Source organism: Osmia bicornis, chromosome 12, assembly GCF_907164935.1.
Source record: "Osmia bicornis bicornis chromosome 12, iOsmBic2.1, whole genome shotgun sequence".
In the NCBI taxonomy this organism is placed as follows: domain Eukaryota; kingdom Metazoa; phylum Arthropoda; class Insecta; order Hymenoptera; family Megachilidae; genus Osmia; species Osmia bicornis.
The window spans coordinates 6,567,301-6,586,826 of NC_060227.1; the positions used below are offsets into that span (position 1 = coordinate 6,567,301).

Below are 19,526 nucleotides of genomic sequence, written 5' to 3' on the forward strand. Positions count from 1 at the left end.
TCATTTCCCAATGAAAATTCTTCGCTCGCTACCTTCAATTTTTCGATAAAACCCACGTTAAAAATGATGGAAAAATATCGGAAGTTGCATGGTGAAAGGTGGATAAAGAGAAGAAAATGAGCGATAGAAGGAGAGCGAACGAGGGAAGAGATAAGGCAAGCTCTATTCATAGAACAATAGGCGGCATCGAGGTACCAGACGATGAAGTCACGACACACTCGTGTTCCAACATTGTGGGCATTTTGCCGTGGCCAAATAGCGCCGGTTTAACGTGCCAACAACGTTTACACCAGCTGTTGTCCCGCATCGGGAACTCCGCCGCGCAAACCTGCAAACGCGACACCGTTCGCTGGAAAATAGAAATCTCCTGGAAACAGACCGTGTCCCCCGTAATTTTCTTTCAACGAACATCTAGACTGAATATTTTAACATGTACGCTCCGTGTCGTACTTTCGTTCTCGCGGAGTTATGCTTCATTTAACCCTTTGAAAGTTGAGCTGGCAAAATTTAGCAACACGTAGATATCATAGAGGTTTAACGAGTCAATATTTTAGGCAATGCGATACAAAAATTTTTTCCTTTTGATACAAAATCGCTTTTGAATTTTCAAATTAGAAATCTGCAAAAACTCTGATTTTTTCCAAATTTTTCATGCATTAAAATTGATTATTACCGGGTTGACACTTGGCTATCGAATGACTAGCTTATCGGGTTGGGCCTTTTCCGAGGAACCCATAGAAGCATTAGAATATTTTTCGATCGGATATCAGGATCGATAAACGAGTCCCTAGGAAATCGAGTGATGTTTAATGTATCCAACCGGGTAATGTTTAATGTATTATAGAATCGATCGTCTATGGTGGATCGGTGATTCGAGTAATCCTATTGTCTGCAGGGGCACACGACCCGTGCCACGAAGAGGAAGCCGTGTAGATGAATAAAGTCCCCATAATTGGCTCAAAGTGCGCTCGACATTTTCACTTTACGGAGATCGTTGCCCCGATAATCACCAGCCTCGACGGTCCTACAAATCTTCGACAAGGAGTATTTTCAATTTCCCTTTCCCCGATAATCCACGCAAGCACGTTATTCGTAACTACGATTCGACCCAGAAAATCATCATTCCTCCAACGCTGGTCACATTCATCCGCGAGGTTAATTATAAATTGCAACTGGTCGAGAGAGAAACGGTTACGGATTCGCTTAAACGTCACGTTCGAAGGCCTAATTAAGGCGGCGCGGCGAGGCTATCTTCGTGAGAAACGATCAACGTCACGTATGGTTACGTTAATCGAGCAAAAATTCGTCTTAATCGCATCGTGGAAAGTTGATTACGCGCGTGGGATATCTGTTGGTCGACCCACGTCGACGAGAAGTGGAGCACAAGCGACTCGATAGTGTCACGGGTTAAATAATGGCGCTAATCGCGGCGATCCAGGCTGCCTATCAATCGTCTTAACGCGGCTGTAAAAGGCTGCTCGTAAACTTATCTCGACGATCCGTGCAACTTGAACACGTTATGCTCGAGATATTCAAAGCGCTTGTCGATTTACCGTGACAACGATATAACTGCCGTTCGAACATCCATATAAGAGCATTTACGAACAGTTCCGAGGAAGAGAGAAACCCATCGATTCTCTCGCATCCTTCTATAACGTATTAATGAACTTTCTTTATTTAAATTGATAATAAATGATCGACGGATCGTTTTCTCGTAAACGAACTGGAGTAAGAGCGAAACAGTCAGCACGTAGCTGCAATCAAAACTGCTTTCTCTCCTGGCCAGAGGTTGGCTGCCATTACTGACCCGAGAGGCGCGTTCTAAAGATTGATTGCTTTATCGATAATTAGCTTAGCACGACCAACGTGCCAGACCTTTGTTTCGCTTTCTGACCCAACACCGCCTTTATTCGACTTCTCTGACTCCAGGGAATTTCGATTGCAGCAATGTTCTACGGTTTAAATAAGAAAGCCTTCTCACGAATTTCATCGGCCACCTTCCCAAAGTCTGCATACGCTCCTCCATTGATAGGAGAGTTGCAAGTTTCTAGGCTAGTTCGGAACGAGTTCCGATGATGGAAAGCGAAACGCAGACTGGACGGTCTTGTAAATCGACTGCTACCAAATACGGAGGCTCCTTGCTGACTATGGAAAATTCAGTGAAAACTAATCCACCTTCCCTCGTTTCTAAATGCAACCTGAGGAATACTAATTCCCTTTGAAAAAAAAGAAAAAAAAATAGCGAACGAGATCTTCGAACGAGACGACGCGTGCATGTGCAGTATTGCATTCGTGCAGGGATGCATTCGAATGTGTCGCACGTTCTCGTCTGGCGAGGCGACGAGGAGCGTAAAAATAAAGGGTTAAAAAGAAGAGGGAAAGGAACGACGCGTGCAAGAAGGGCCGGTTGCAGGCTTTAAGAAGCTGCTCACAAAAGGGAGCAGGTAGGAAAAAAAAAGAAAAGAAGCGACGACGTGCGTACGGAGCATAACTCGCGAATAATGCGCCGTTTTATACGGGCGTACGTGAGTGAGCCATAAGCAAATGCATTTTACAGCGGGCGGATTTAAGCCGTGCTTGCATGTGCAACGCGATCCACCTTCGTTCGGAGCAACAAGGCTCGTCGTTATGGTAGAAACGAGCTCGTTAACCCGTTAACCAGGAAATAATCTAATCAAAAACGATCCTCGGTTCGTGCAACCGCTCATCCGTCAACAAACGTTTGCAACGAGTTAACTCGTCCCGAGTATGTGCACGGAAACGTTTCCCAATGACGAGTTAATTTGTCATTCTCGGTTAGTAGATTAACGCTAGAATGTCAGCGCTGTGTCAATCGCTACGGTTGACTTACAAAACGAACTGTACAATTTGCAAATATATATTCTCTCACGATTGCTTTCGTGCAAATGCTTCGAGAAGACTCGCGTCGTTATTCAATAATATTCAATTAAAAACTCGTAAAGTTTCTTTCGATACCGGCCCGTGGAAGACCCATCCTTACGTGCTGGATAATCTCTCATGGAATTACGGAACGATTTCACATGATGCGAGCAGATTCTCTACGGCAATTTCGGTGTCGCGATGGTTTTCCTTATTTCTTCGAATATTCTTTCCACAGTGAAATACGCTGAAAAAAGTCGCGGAGAAAATGAAATTTCTTGATTAACCCAGGATCGTTTATACCCAGAGAAAGTATAACATTAGGGACGTTCCACTTATTTTTTTCCTGGAAACAAAGGAGGACGAAAACGACGAAAAAATGAGAAGGATAGCTGGAGGAAGAGGACGAGGCACGCCCATTATGATGCAAATTAACGTTATTCGTGGAATTTTGCTCGCGGTCGGCCTCGATTTTTTCCGCGCGTCGCAGGTTCATTAGAGTGTGCCAATTTCTTAGCTTCAGCCCCGTGTTTCTCGGTCCGTGTCTGGGAAAATATCTGGCGCGAGCGAATTCCCTGCCTCGATTCAGCCCGGTCTCGTTCGCGAGAACAAATTAACCCGTTCTCTGCGCCCGTGTTAATTGGACAATCGAACGGGGACGTGTCGTAACGCGAGGGAATTAAAAGCCCGACAGATTCATCGTGTTCGACGCGACGCGTTTTAAGATACCGTAGGAAAACTCGAAATCGTACAACGGGGAAGGAAATTCAACCGACGACCCGAGCCGAGTGTAACCCAGATCGAAAATAGAGGGAAACCGAAACGGCCTAGGCTTCATTTAGATTCGACTTTCCACCACGCTCTCCTCCTCTACCGTGGCTTTAGTTTAATGTATTCTAAACTCGACACCATGTAAGATTAATAGATTCTCCACGCTTGTTTGACCGGAGTTAATCATAGCACCCGGTCCTGTTTCGTTATAATATACAGTTAACGTAAGCTGAAACTTAGATCCAACATAGTTTTGCTTAAATTTCAATTTAAGAGCACAGTGTATGCGCCTGGTAATAACTTAAAAGTTAAGATGAGTTAATGTACATCGGTAAAGCCGAAAATTCCAGACGTAGTTCGAGTTTACTTTGATGCTCGACTAACTTGAGCTAAGTTTAGCGAAATTTCAACGCGCATTTATCATAGTCTAACTAATACGGAGAACTACCCAAGTGTTACACTCACTTATTAATGAAACTTTGCCAGCTTGTAGAGCTCGTCGAACCTATACCCCGTTTTGTGGACAGACGGCTAATTGTTTAAAAGATATTAATAATTAAAGTTAGTTACTCCTTACATTCTGAAGTATGACAAACTCACACATACAACTCGCAATCTAGAGATCCACGGTTCAAATCCTTGGTTCCCAACATTTTTTTTTTTTTTTTTTTTAAAGATAATTTTTATGTAATAGTTATTCAAAAAGAGACAAATTATCATGATTCTTGTTTCTCTCAAGATTCTTGTTTCTTCCTTGCCGGACTACGATAGCCAGCAGAATAGAAGCTCGAGTGAATTCGCCAATTTAAACATAATGTTCTAAATATAATGGCGTTTGTGGCCAATAACTGGCACACTTGAAACCCACTATTCTCTAATTTATCACTATGGTTGAGCAATACGTCTCGGACGTGGCCTAGGAGATAGCCTAAACCGAAGGCAACGTGGAATTACTGCGTTCGCTAACAAGCATCTATTACAGCTCTAGCCCTCTTTAATGGTGCATGCTTAATAAAACATAAATTCTGTTATGGCAACGGAGTATGGCTCACGTGGGACGAGGCGAGCCGACAAAAGGAAAGTGTTCGTTCTTTCTTCACCTGATAACACTGTTTCCCTCCAGTACAAACACTCGGGCTAACAATGAAGGTATGCTCGGTTACGTAATCGAACGCGTATATTATTGTATTTGTATGGTGTATACCGTGTGTGTACACGTACGTATGCATACGTCGATTGTGCAATGAAATAAGCGGTGTACTTAACAACGCGATGTTTCCCGTAAGAAACGTAAGGCCAGTGCTAAAAGTTCCTGATTACCGTTATTATTTAAAGATCCCCAAAGAGACGGAGACAACTGAGAATCGGTTGACAAACGTTGACACGTTATCAACAATTCTGCTTGATTTCGTACACCTTTCGAGCACGCAACTCGTCGTGCTGATTTAGCAGCAATTTTGTTTCGTCGTTATGCAACGATAGGTGTGAATCGGTATACCGATCGATTACCAAGCGTTTCTTTGTATACAAGCATTTTTCCGCAATAAATTGTTGTAATTGGCAATGATATATAATAACATTCAATCGCGGTTTTCCTTATTACAATGAAACATTTGGAAACTGGGTCGTTTGGCAAGTTCTACTCGTGTTGCACAAAATGAAATAAAAATTTTGTTCGATACATCTTTCACCGAAAAGGGTTAAACCTTTCTTTATATCCCGTCTCGCGGAACCGCATACCGTGTGGTGAAAAAATCTGGGACACCTTCTGTGTAACGGTATTCATTAAACTTATGTATTTAAGTACCTGCAATTATCGATCATAATTTACATCGCGTAAATTTCCTTATATTTTTAATCACGGATGGAAGTACCTATTTCTTTTTGATCGCAATTTCCCAGTTCTAAATTACGTCAAGCATAGAAGAACGAACGAAAAGTATGCACGGTCGAGGCATAATAACGAAAGACCTACATAAATCTGGATATACATGTGTAGAAGAGGGGCCGTGCGGTTGCCAAAGAGGGCAAACGGAGAGAAAATCGTGTAGCTTCGCCGCGATACGCATGAATTAACAAGGTCCACTTAATTAAGGAGTCGGCTGCGTGCATCGACGGCTGTTACGCACTCTACCCCTCTCGTCCCGTACCGTCGTTTAGGCTTTAAAGGCCTTTAAGGCCTTCAGGCGCCTTCTAATTATTCACTTTCTCCGGCGTCTCGCGGTGAAACGACCGAGATTTACGGGCTCGCATCCTCGCTCGTTGTAATTTCGTTGATAGTTACCAGTTGAAACGACAATGGCTAGATAACTGGTCGCAAGAGATTCGCACGCGAATCCTCTCGCTTCCGCGTTCATCATCCACCTGGCGCGCTTCTTTAATACGTCATTCATTAATCTAACTATGCATGGGAAGTGAATGGTACTCGTACGACGATTATCAATAATATTTTTCTAAACCAAGAACCTTCGCTAGAGAAGAATTTCAAAGAACCGACGAGCATCAGATTTCCTCGAAAACGGTAACAGCGTCGAACGGTAACCGGAAGCAACGCATGCCGATTCTTCGGGAAATGGAGAAAAACTAGCTGTCATAGAAAATCAAGGGAGAGTCTGTTGATCGAGGTCAAACACGGTCATCCATGAAACCGCTTTCTACTCGCGCGTTTCTCGGCGTCGCGTCGCGTCGCGTCGCGTCGTGGCCGCGTCTTCGCCACGCTGTGAGATTCGATAATCGATCGTTCATGCTCGCGTTTCACGTTCCTCCACCTATGGATGCCAAGTAAATTACAAAGCGTCTACTAGTAACAATATACACGCTCTGAATCGGCCAACGATATCAATAGTTTCCAATCGGTCGCGGTGAAAATAGAATTCTCTTTCTTTCGCATAATTAACTGAAAAGATAACAGTGATTTCAATGACCTGTTGCATCGCTTTTGGAATGCTTCCAAATGAAACTCGTTTCTTTTCTAAAAGCAGCATAATAAAGTATAAACAAAGCAGTTCATTTCTCAATTAATACCAGTGGCTGGGCAAGCATTCGTGATCCGTATAAATCTGCGCGTTCGATCGCGGCGCAATCGGGCGTCGATCCTCGACGGTGAAAAATTCGTTCGCGAAGCGTTAAGGATCGTGCGTCGTTCGCGGGAGAAAGTTTAGAAAGGAACTGTGCCGATCGATTCGCGGCCGTAAATATAAAACAACAGCGAAGAAGATGAAGAAGAAGACGAAGAGAAAAAAAAAAGCAGGACGATCGGCTGAGAACTGTTTACACATCTTAGTCACGTTCCTCGCGTAGTTACCGTAAAACGGGAGAAGAACCGATGGAAAGGACGACAGTGACGAGGAGAAATACCGTGTCGATTGAAAGAAAGGCGCACCAAGCGAATCGAACGATTCTCCGGTAAAGAGGATAGATAGGAGATCGAGAGAAAGAGAAAAAGAGGTATACATGGACGTTTCAACGGGTCGTGGCATGCGAGAGATATAGGGTGCACACGCTTATCCTCGCTTTCTCGATAATGAGAAAATTGTGCGGTTCGATCGATCTTGTAACACGATCTCGCGATCATAGAGTGTCGATAACGCGCCACGTAGCCCGAGGTATCGGAACGGAAGTGATCGATGGGACCAAGCCAGTATTTCCGATCTCCACCTCCGATCGTTTCAACACGCTTCCGCGGATCTTTCAACCTTTTAACTCGTTCCCTATCGAGCCCCGCGTAGACGTATTTTAATTTCAACGAAAATTCAAATTAATTCATTACCGGATCAATTTTATTTCGTTGCCTATTATATTCGTTATCGATCGATGTACTCTTTCTTACCTTCGTTCGGTTCAAAGGATTCGAGAAGTCCCAGCCCGGGGCGACGAACAGGTATCCGCATTTTGAAATCTTTCTCGTTGCCTGCAACAAAAATATATGTATATTTTAGTTATAAATGTTCAAGGAACAATATACGCGTACGAGTTATCAGGGTCATGCGGACTCGTTGCTAAGTAGTTTCCTTGATTTATTTCTATATAGTCCTTGATTTGTTTTCGTGTTCCACACTATTTGACTCGCGTACGCCTACTACTTTGTACCATGTACGATGTGAAACTACGCGTAGAAAGTCCTTGTACCCGATGGAAATAATAACGACGTCGGAAGTTCAATGCAACGTGACGAAACGCATAATATACAAGTACACACGTGGAACAAGCGTGTATCCACCTCGAATTCATACTGATTTCACCGAACGAAACGAACAGCTGTATAATGAGACAAGATCGTTTCATTCGTCGATTTACTGTTCAAACGATGCTCGCGTTTCTTAAGAATTCTAGCGATATACGATATCTGTTTGCATGCAAAGCTTGCATTGGAGAAAAAAAAAAGAATACATGCAACGAGCCGGAAGTTTACATTTCAGCCGGGTATAACAAGAAGCCGGAATTGTGAAAGTCTTAAATTGAAGAAAGGATTGAACATGAAAAATTGAAGATTCGTCCGCGCGTTTCTCTCCTCCGAGAGAAAAGAAAAACAAAGCGAGGGTAATTATTAAAAAAGTTCCAGCCATGTATCGACTCGGCATTCCACAGGGAACATCGGCGGAATATCAACCACGAAAAGCAATCTCCCGTCGTGTCGACGAAACGAGCCTCGACCATCGCAATCGACCGCGTACCACCGGCTAATCAAACTTTCCAACAACGCCGCAGCAGGCCGGATCCTCTTCAAACTCTATTATTATGTTTAGAAGAAGATTTAGGGGCTACCGGCGGATAGGAAGTGTTCGAGAGAGCAACAAGATACAAAGAAACGATGGTTAACAGACAGAGAAAGGGTGAAAGAGAAGTGGTAGCCATTCAGGTGAACAGGTACAACATATATCTGAAGAATTTTAAATTGGTCATTCATCAAGAGCATCGTCTTTCCTTTGCTACTGTCTGTCTTCCATATAGATCGTTACTTTCTTAACCCTCAGACGGTGGACCATGGAGAGAGCTCCAATTTTAATTTCATCTCGCATCTCGTATTACATTTATTTCTTTAATTTTCCTAGCAAACTGTGATAAAATTCGCATAATTACACGTGTTTACACGTACCCTTGCGCATTAGAAGGATTACGAGATTACGTTCTTCGAAGCTACTATCCCAAGATGGAGTAACCACGAGAAACGTTCAGCCTGTACGGTTAATGAATGGGTGTCCCACAATACCCCCATGTAATTTGAAAACCCCCAATTTGAATAGAACCCGTTCGGTACGGCTTAAAAAAAAAACTGCACCGTTGCCGAGAGAGAGAAGGGAAGAAAGAATTGAAAAGACATACACGTTCTGTTAACGTAGATCAATTAGGAGTTGAAAGTCGCAGAATTTTGCTATAATTAAGGAAAGTACAATAAGAAGCTCGAGAAGGTGAAATAAAACGTATCCACTAGGAGAAGTTGAAGTTTTTCTCAGCTTAACGAACGCATCAAAGTAAAGGATTTACAACGAGATAAATACTTCAAGCTGGCGTCCGAAGCTGGCGGCAATAATTTCATCGGTGGCAGGAAATTCTTCGGGAAACGACGATCTTTTACCGTACGCTCGACACGGAGCATATTTTTTAAGCCGTTTCCACGAACGTACGCCTTCGACAGATCGTTTTCCTTGGAAATATGTTAATGAACATCGCGCTGACTCTTTCACGGCGCATTAATCCAACGGAACGGAAACAGCTTCCGTCGAGGGAACGCGTTACAAGTTCCAGCCACCGGATTTATAGCGAACCGAAGAAACTCTCCGAATATTTGAAAAGAAACCCGGCTTCGATATCGTGTAAAAGAAAACGATCGTACGAAGATATACGCGTTCTCGTCACTTTCGCTCGTTACGAAAGCTGCATCTGCGGCTTAAGGGAACGAGCTGTGCAGTTTTTCCCTCGTTCGAGACACGAGCAAGTTAAACGGGCCTGAAATTACGCTCCGTGATCGTCTCTGTTCGTTTCGGTACAGCGAAAAAATTTCACTTGCCGCGATGTTTGATCGTCCGAGTTTACGTTAATTAACGCTCAATGAAGAACGTAGCCTTCGTAAAATCTACGACTTTTACAATTTCATTTACCTTCACCACTTTTGCTGCTCTTCTCGTTCGGAAAAAAATCAGGAAAAATTGCATAGAAGGTTGGCGAAATTTACGAGGGGTATTTCACGGTCGAGACGAGGCGCAACAACAACGAGAGGGGACGGGATAAATGAAATACTTTCCGTGGCAAAGTTTCACCCGGCAAGAAAACGAGGAGAGGGTCCGGCAAGAAAAGTAATACGTCTTCGTTCAGCTGGCTGACGATCATTTTCCAGTGCGTGGCAATCACGAAACGAGGCGATCATCTGGCCGTGCCGAGCAAGAACGAGAATTTACTCTGCTTTATGGAGAAATAAAGTCGGTCTACTTGCTGGAACAGGCCCCCGAAGCGCGTCTTTCTTTACAGAAAATTATGCCGTTCTCCCTTGTACGGGGCTAAACAAAAGATCAAGGATCGAACGGTAAAAACAGCAGCTGCCTAAACATCCTGGCAAAAGCTTGAACGCCATGGAATGCCATTCTGCACACCCTTAACTGAATGCTTCTCTACGATCAGCTAATTTACGCGAACCGAGAGAGTCATCCAGCCGAGGGCAATCAAGAGAAAGATAAATGAACGTTCCTCTGCTTATTGTATTTATTACCAGAACAATATACGAATCAACGTCCTCCGATAAAATGATAATTATGGGGGAAAAAATAACCGCGCGATGGGACTTGGAAATTTCATTAAAGTTCCCTCGTTGAAATATAAAATAACGAACGAAAGAGAAGTCCTATCATTAATTCGAATGAGAAAACTTTTACTATAATTATGTCGGCATTCCATGAACGCAGTGATCCGGATTCTAGAATGATTAAAATCATAAATTGATCAAGAAACGATCCAATAAAATGGAAAATTCTCTGCTCGATAAGTCTATAAAGATAATTCAAAAACTCTCTCTCTATCAAGTGGAATTTTTTTTTTTTCAGTGACTCGAATCGATAGCAATCGAATATACGCTCTGTTTAACCGCTTTCCGTCCAGGCTTCGCTGATTTCCTGTCGCCGCGCTGCTCGCGCATCCACAATTGACTTCCGGTCTGCCCACTGTCCTGCCGGACAAAAGCACGCGGTTGGAAAAGCATCAGGTGAACGCAGCTCGCCATTGTTGCGTTCCAGATGAACGCGACGTCGTGTCATAGAAATCCGATTCTATGCACGGTGATTTGGAAAGAGAAATTCGGGATCGTTTCGAAGTGAACGAAACATCCGATGGAAATAATATAAATCAATATATTCAGGTCTGATTAGATAGTTTTCGAGATCTAATGATCCGGATTCGTCATTCTGGATCACAGAGTAGGACTTGAAAATCGGTTATCGATTTCAAAATACAAGCGATTGAAAAAAGAATAATTCAACGAAACAATGCGAACCCAGCCACCGAAACGAACGATGACTGACATTAATCAACATCGTAATTCCGATCGATCTTCTCATAAATCATACCAGTTAGATCGGCTGGGAATCTTTTCGCAAGCTACAGGATCGATGGAATGTTCGAGGTTCGACGATCGATCGGCTAAAAGCGAGGTCGAATCAGGCGGTTTCTGGCGTTGGCACGTGATTGCACAATCAGAGACACACCGATCCGGGCAATCGGGAATAATTGGACAACAGGTTGATCGCCGGAGGGGTCTCAGCTTCCTCGCGGTCGTCCTTGACACGGTTCGACCGAGTCCTTGCCAGTCCTTAAGCTGTTAAGGAGAGCCAGATGCAGGCCCACACGCCTCTAATCTATCGGCTCTACTAATAAGGTCGATTCAGAGGTGGAGGTACGTTGGTTGTTGCTCGACGTAGGTGCAGCTGAAATGCCGATTGCGAACACGTCGTAACGAGCCTCGGACAAGCGAGGCTACTTACTCTTTATTAAGGCAATTAAAGATCTGCCTCGTTCGCCACCTCGTTAACCAATCAGAGCGTGTCGTGGGCGATGCCCAGGCCAATAAGAAAGTCCCGTTGCACGCGTTAACGCATACCTGAGGCACGTTTATAATGTATACGAGCCACGTAACGATCGTGTGCACGGAATACAGGAAGCCAGCAACGATTGCCGTTCGTTTCGATTGAATAACGAGCAACCCCTTATCTGTATTAGACGATGCATTCAGTCTAACAAGCAAACGTCTCTAAATCTAATCGAATGAAAAAGAGCCGGTTGAATTTAACGAATGAATCGCGCAATGTCAGAGAACGTTCTACCGCCTACGATTTCTATCCCCAACGTAGCCAGACCCTGCTTTCAAACTGGTGTCTGCGGTGCGATCGACGATTTGTCCGGGCAACGGCGCGCGGATTTCTACGGCAACTGTACACCGCAGCCACGTCCAAGCTGTCCTCTCGATGGTCAGCATGGTCCGGTTGGTCGAGAGACACCAAGAGAGTGGCCGACTCGCGTGCATCACACCAGCAATCCCACGCGTCTCGTCCTCTGCGTATCCCACATCCGGTGTCCACCCCGAGCCCCCATCCGTTGCAAACCTGTCCCCACCTAGCCACCGAGACGTTATCGTGCCGAGAAATCGATCGACGAAAGGATTAAAGACGACCGGCCAACGAGTGTGTACTTCTTTGGTAAATGGAAAACATCCACCACCAGGCGTGATATTTTTCTATCGATGAATTATACGTTCATCCTTTCGAGGCAGCCTTTCGATCTGGCAAAAATTCATGTCTTAATCTGGCGTTTGATCAAAGTCAGAATAATTTTGATTAATCGAAAGCTCGAGGAATTATTACCTTGATAATTTCTCAATTATCCTCGGAGGATAGATGTGTCTTCAGTATATTTGTATTTAGAAGTTGATCATTTTCTGACATATATTACGGAAACCTTCAAATATGGAATGGCCCTGGATTTTTAATGCAGTAGGAATGATACTGATTCCATATGCAAAGCAGGATTTATTTTTGTGAAATACGACTCTGAATTATTTGCTAAATGCATGTATATTTCATTATGTCTCAACTGACCTCACTATAAAGTAGTATTTCTGCTTCTACTTATTAGGTAACGAGAGGTACAATAAGGTACTAGCTTTAGAATACTAATAACAAGTGGCGTTTCGCATGTCTTATCTCGCTGAACAATCATCGTGACCACTTGAAAAAAAAAAAGTGAATTGCCATTGAAACAACAGATAACAAAGTCAACGTTGATAAAAGGCTAAGAAGAGACCAAATGAAACAGCAAAGTCTCGTCGCGCGAGCGAGTTTCACCCAATTCGAGAGCAGTTTTTTTTTTCCCCTTTTCCGGAGAGACGTTCACTCGTCTCTTTCCCACGACACGGTCCGTATTGCTTCGTTTCCACGCGAACTGCAATTAACGAAGCGTTCGTAACGCGAGTCCTACAATTAAGTGGTCGTTAAACCTCCGCCCGGGAAAAGTGAACTTGCTCGTCTTCTCTAAACGCCTCCCACCAAGAGATTCTGTGAATCGTGCGAGCATGAAAAAAAAGGCGACGGCAGGAAGGAAAAATCGTTCGAATCCGAGTCGCGTGGAACAACGAAACGATCCCGGCCTTTAACGACCGTTCACCTGCAACGGGTACAAAGGAGCGCAAAAATCGCCGGGACCACCTTGCGTGTTTCATATTTAAACGGTTACCCGGAATGGATCGAAACTGGTCTGAGGAAAGTGAAATCGGGGCTAATCGATCCTTAAACATCCACGTCGTTTTACCAATTTTTTTGTTCGATGAAAATCAACTTGGCTGGTCATTGGTTCACCGGCTCGTTTCTATAGCTTTTTAATCGTCTACTTAATTAATCAAACTTTTTCTCATACAAATTTCAATTACAAGATTTATAGATAAATAAAATTTTCAAATAGTATTTCAGCTTGGAAATTGAAGGTTTTTTACTTGGTTCTGTTAAGTACCCCATTGACGAGTACGATTACAGCCCCCCCGGGGGAGAAATTATCCCCCTCCTATAAAAACAAACTAAATCACACTCATCAAAGTTCTTAAAAAAAGAACACGGATCGATTGTCCCTCATCGAAACAGAGAAATCAGAGAGGTCGAGAATCGGCGAGCGTAGAATCGTAACGTATCATTATCATCGTAAAGCATTCGTACGATTTACCGTCATCGATCATGGCCGGGACGCGCAAGAAATCGAAAAGCAGCGGCAGTCAGCGTACGTACCGAGAGAATCATTACGTTACGCAAGATTAACCCACCTCCCTTGTATTCCTCTTTCCCTCTTTACCCAGCCCGGACTCCCTGTTCCCGTGTTACGTCGATTACCGGCTCGCGTGTTTTGCAACAACAATACAGCTGTGCATACAAGTGCATACAACTAACCCGACTGGTTAGCCGAGCTTCGAAAGAATTGCCCAAGAGAAGCGTTGGAGGTCGAAGACGTGGGATCGGACAGCATACGCTTGTCTTTCGACCGCGAGAAAAACGGAGAACCGAGAAAAAGATGAATGTAAACGTGTACAGGTTGACCCATGCAATTGGGCCAAGCTATAATTTCTCAGGTAGCTTAAAAAAAAAAAACAAAAAGAAATTTAATTAAAAAAAATTCAACTGTATCGAATGTGATATGAAAACTGGAGAAGTTTCAAGGATCCTCTATATTCTAAAGCTTACAATGGAGATACAGGTTGACCCAGTCGCCTGCAACATCCTGTATCCACACACAGAGGGGCTGACACATGTGTACAGAATAATTATCCAGACTGACGTGGAACATTGTTACCACGCAAATCGCTAACGAGCTACTGCAAGAGGTGAGAATATGTAATGCATCCTGCGCCATTCGTCGGGATAAAAATAACGAGGAATTTGGAGGAAGGGTGAAAAAAAAAGGGAGGAACATCGATCGTGAATGAAGCTGGGTACCGTGGCTGTCTACTCGGCTCATTATGTAAAACGCTTGCAGCTGTGTCGGTTATTGACATTTCACGGATATTACGGAACCCCGGCGTCGCGACGTTAACCATGGAACGGAGATTCCTCCGTTCAATTAGACAGAGCTTTCTCTTAAGCTTTGGAATCCTACGATCTGTTTCCATTGGAAACGTAAGGATATACGCGATTAGAGTAGGAAAAAGATGGAGCTGTAAAATGAGCATGGTTGGAACGGTGTCAAGGTCTTCACGATCGTCGATAGGACGTTATCGAGCTGGATCGTGGAACGGGCGGTCGGTTTCTTGACCTGACCCACAGTTGAACTGACCTCGAACGATGGCTGTCTGAGAGACAGAGAGAAGCAGAGATACCGAAAGCGGACGTGGCTTAAGGTGAGGTGAATAAGGTGGAAAACGTGGGTGGATGTAAACGTAGGTGGATATAAGGTAGACCGATGTCGTGATGCGCACTTGTCGAGAATGACTGGCCGAGCCTGCCGCTCGTGGTTGCCTCGAGCTATCGCCGCTTGTAACGTGCAACTGTAAGCATTCTCCTCGTGTGTACCGCGAATGCCATTTACCCTACTCTCCGTTTCCTTCTTTCCCTTGGTCAACCTTTCGTTTCTAATCATTTCCGAGAAAAATGATGCTTTAGCTTTATACTCATCAGTGTTGAAACGGTTATAGAAAGCTGACCATCCAAAAATATCAGGTGCAATAAAACACTTTGGTTTTTCCGAGTCGTTTTATTGCTGATGACGTTTTGCGCAAAAGATATCTACCTGACAAGATAAACTTTTCTATTTTCATAGGTACAAGTATTAGCGACCTTTTAATCTTTTAGTCAGTTCGATACGAGAATCGGTTTAGGTAGCCCAGTACGACCTGGTTTTCCACATTCCAAATAAAGTTATTTTTCACTAAAAGACTATCTTAGTAACCTACTTTCCTCGTATCTTCAACAATCAGTCCTTGGATTCAATGGAAATTTCCTCATCGCCGAATCACTCTGTTTTAAAATGATAATGGATAACACTCTGGACCCCCGACCTATAGATTTTCTTTTCAAACTAATTTTTCTTTTATCTCTGCTGGTGAGCATGTTAGATAAGAGGAATAGTTTCTACGAATATTCTTGAAACTGATGATGGAGGGAAGCTTTGTTTTCTATTGCATTGGTAGAACAACATGGAAACGTGCTTGGACTACGATTTCGATGGGAAAGAAGAAAAATCGGGAGTAGTCTGACACGAGAGAGTGGTTCGTTTCTTTTGCTTTCGTTCGACGAACCTCGAATAGCAATGTTCCCGCGTTGCGATCGGGTGAAAAGAAAACTCTTGCCGCTTTCTTTGACTCTCAGCCAAGTAACTCTGATTTCACGGTCGCTCGGTTCGAAGAATTCTAACAACAATACTAAGAATCCAGCGTGTTGATCGACACAGCGGAGGCAGTTTGCGCTACAATTTCAGCCTAAGTTGCACTCGAGCTAGGCGCTGAACTATGACAGTCGTAATTGCGAAAGAGATCATAAGAGCAAGGGTTAAACCGGAAACCTGGAAGCTGGCTCGCGGCGAAATTTCACGATCGCTGTTCTCTGAAATCCTGGTGAAAGTTCCTCTTTCGTGGAATCGTTGCGAGAACGATTGCCCTCTCTTTCTGTTCGATAGAATTCCGCACTCGGTATAGAAAATATTAAACTGTTAAAAGAAACTAACGATCACCTTGCAGAGGGAAAACGAGCCCTACGAGGTCTAAAAGGGAGGTAATATCCCTGCGTCGAAACTCGCTAACGAATTCAACTGTCGCGAGTTAAGGTGAACGTGCATGTAATGCTTGTAACGGTACCGTTGGTTCACGCTTATGTCGTCCAAGACTATTGCAGCTACCGGTTCGATTGTTTCCCTATCGATTTCCATTTCTCTCTTATGCTGACCCTTTACGCCTAATGACAATGAAACAACGTATCGGAGCCGACCGTACACAGACGGAAATTATATTGCGACATTTTAGGGCTCGTTACACGCCGTGGCCGATCGCGTGTACCGCGCGAGACAATAACGAACAGGAAAAACGAACGTCCACCACGAAACCTTTGCAGATGGAATACGGATACGCTTTATCCGTTCCTCTACACATTACGCCTCGCTAGAATCGTGGACACGCTTTATTGGAACAGCCCGTTTAACGGGTTGAAAGTGGCATTATCGGCCGATTCAACCAACTGGCGGCCAGGAAGTCGGCCGGACGAAAGCGATACATATACCGGAGATCGAAAGAAAGTGTACACGCACGGGTGTTACCGGTATACACCTTTTGACAATTAACGTGTAGGAAGAGAAAAAAGCGTTTCTCGCCTGCCCCAGACGCCTATAACTCCGCTTTCGGAACTGAGAAATGAGAATCGTCATAAATTTGACGCAATTGTTAGAAATGGAGATTAGCACACGTAGCGACGCATTCCAGGTGACATGGAAACGTGACAGAATACAATGGGGACGGGTTGGTACCGTTATTCGAAATTAATATCGAACGAGCGAAGATCGACGCTTAGCTGCGCGCATAAAGTCACGTTTGCGCCACGTGGGCGTTTGAAACGAGCAGGAAAGGGCAGGCGACGTCTCGGACACGCGAGACAGAAATAGTAATTAGGCAGGTCAAATTAGGTTAACCTTGAAAGGAAACGCCGCGCGAGATGCGTTTCAACGCCAAAAATGGTCTCGAAAGTGGCTTCGATTGGCTGTAAACGGACGTTGACCCGCATCGGTGCACAATTTTCATTCTTTCCGCGGCGAAATCAGGAGCGAAGGGTGTCACGATCTCCATTTCTCAGCAAAAAAATAGATCGCCAGATCAATCGTCGGTTTTTTGTCACCCGAGGCGTTGACTCGTGTAATCATCGTTATTAACCACTCAAGGATCAAATTTCTAAGCAGCCTGCCTTACAAAAAGAAAGAAACCTGGTACAACGTACGAGCCTCGGATTTTAGTATTATACCAAGCCCAATGGTATTCAATACCCAAAATGGAGTTAGATCAGAGCTTAAGTTCAGTGACTTTGAACGCTTCACGAGTTAGATACATCAATTAGCCGTACGCCTATTAGGAATTCGAGCTTTTTGTTTTCCATTAGTGTGCGCAGGATTATATCCAAGTTACGACACGCTACGTTACTTTTTATTAGATACCGAGACGATCTTTTTTGCGGGGATTATGATACGAGTAATGAGAAACGTTCCTTTGAATGGCACTTACGAGAACGTAGAAAAAAGAATATAAAGTGTTACGATCTTATTAAAGACTGCGAAGGACCTTTACGTGTTCAATGTTCGAAACACCACCATATAAAATGAGCCTATTGTAAAAGTGAACGTGGTTGGATGCAAAAACTTGACAGGTTGATTACCAGGAATAAAACTTGGCTATCTGTGTTACAACAGCCGTGGAAAAAAAGGGGGGGGCAGTTTTCAACTAAAATTTCTCGGCTAATTCGCAGCAAGAAGAACTATGAAACGCGTGGAAAATGAACGGGTTGCTAGGAATAGAATCGTTTAAACTTTGATTCCACGGCTAGTTAAGAATGTCGCGAGGGGTCGTGACGGTTCACCGAGTCAATGAATCGGGTCGAATTCAATTTTGTCACGGTCTCGATCTTCTGAGAAGGAAAACTGGCGCCGAGATATCGGTATCGATTCTAATCCGACATCATAGACAAAGTCTGACTATTCGAAGGGCGTCGACCGCCAATTTCTCACGGCAGTTTCTCGAATTTCAATTTCAGTATCGAAAGAGTTGGGCAACGTTGGCCTCCCATCGAATCTCTGGTTGTTTCTCCACGCGTTCGGGGCCTTTCACTCGAAAGACGCGGACCTCGAAACAGGCTGCACGGATTCCTGTCTAATACGGTATCCCGATTTCGTCAGAGTGCCGATCGCTCGGGATGCCGGTCGACTAAGCCAGCCACGATGGAAATCAATGGCTCCGAGGGGGAAAGAAGGAAAAAAAAATTTCATCGTTCACTTGTGAGAAATGCCTGACTCGAGGAAACGAGATCCCGGGATAATTGACGCGTTTCAATGCGCAGGCAGAAAATTCGCCGGTTAAGTTGGCACGGGGATCGATAACATCGCCGTGTACCACGAAATTTCGAAAGCGGCCACCATTTCTGTTCGATTGAATCTCCTTTGAACTATGTCTCGCGCGTGCGATCAACGTAACATCGTTATTCTCACAGAAACGTTTAAATGATCGGTGAAGGAATTATAGATAATTAGTTAAGCTTAAAAAATTTTTACCCTCACCGCGGCAATATAACGAGAGACTATTGATTTTCGAGAGAGTGTGCGACTTTCAGTGTAATGGCAATGTAAAAATTGTGATCGATGTGGGTCATTTTGATCCGAGCTTCCTCGAGGACTTATTAAAAGCGAATCGAACGATCGATCGACTCCTAATAGGGTTGCAGGGCTGCAGGTGTTTTCGAGCAGTGTTCGTTGCTCGTTAAGGGGACGGGGGGGGAGTATCGCGTAGATGGGTCTCGGGTCGTGGGTCGTGACCCTCGAGGCCGAGCCTCTTTTACGAGGAGTACTGTTACTGACACAGTGGCACGCTTAATGCCGACCTCAACCGGCTCTCGCGGTGTCTCGAAAGCACCTGTACTCTAACCCTGCCAGCCACCACGCCTTCCCGAAGGTGCGATACGAAACCGGACGAGCGTCTAGTCGTAATGACACCTCGCCGAATGGTAATTGCATGGGAACGAGAAAGAATGAATCTCATTTTTCGCGACCGGTCCCCGTGTCAACGTACCCGTAGCGGCAGTCAGTCAACCTGGATGAACACGCGATGACGAAACAAAGCAACGCGACAAATCTCGGCTTCAACGATCTTTCGCAATTCCACAAACGCTCTCGCG

General features: G+C 44.3%; 1 protein-coding gene across 4 annotated transcripts in view; it reads right to left on the bottom strand.

The window, feature by feature from the left end:
• Positions 1 to 19,526, bottom strand: part of LOC114871753 (protein outspread) — a 115,287-nt gene that overhangs the window by 70,491 nt on the left and 25,270 nt on the right. For all 4 annotated transcript variants that reach the window (XM_029178063.2, XM_029178061.2, XM_029178065.2 and 1 more), the window contains exon 2: positions 7,481 to 7,561. In XM_029178063.2, the coding sequence (XP_029033896.2) occupies positions 7,481 to 7,561 (81 nt within the window). The remainder of the gene's footprint in view (positions 1 to 7,480; positions 7,562 to 19,526) is intronic.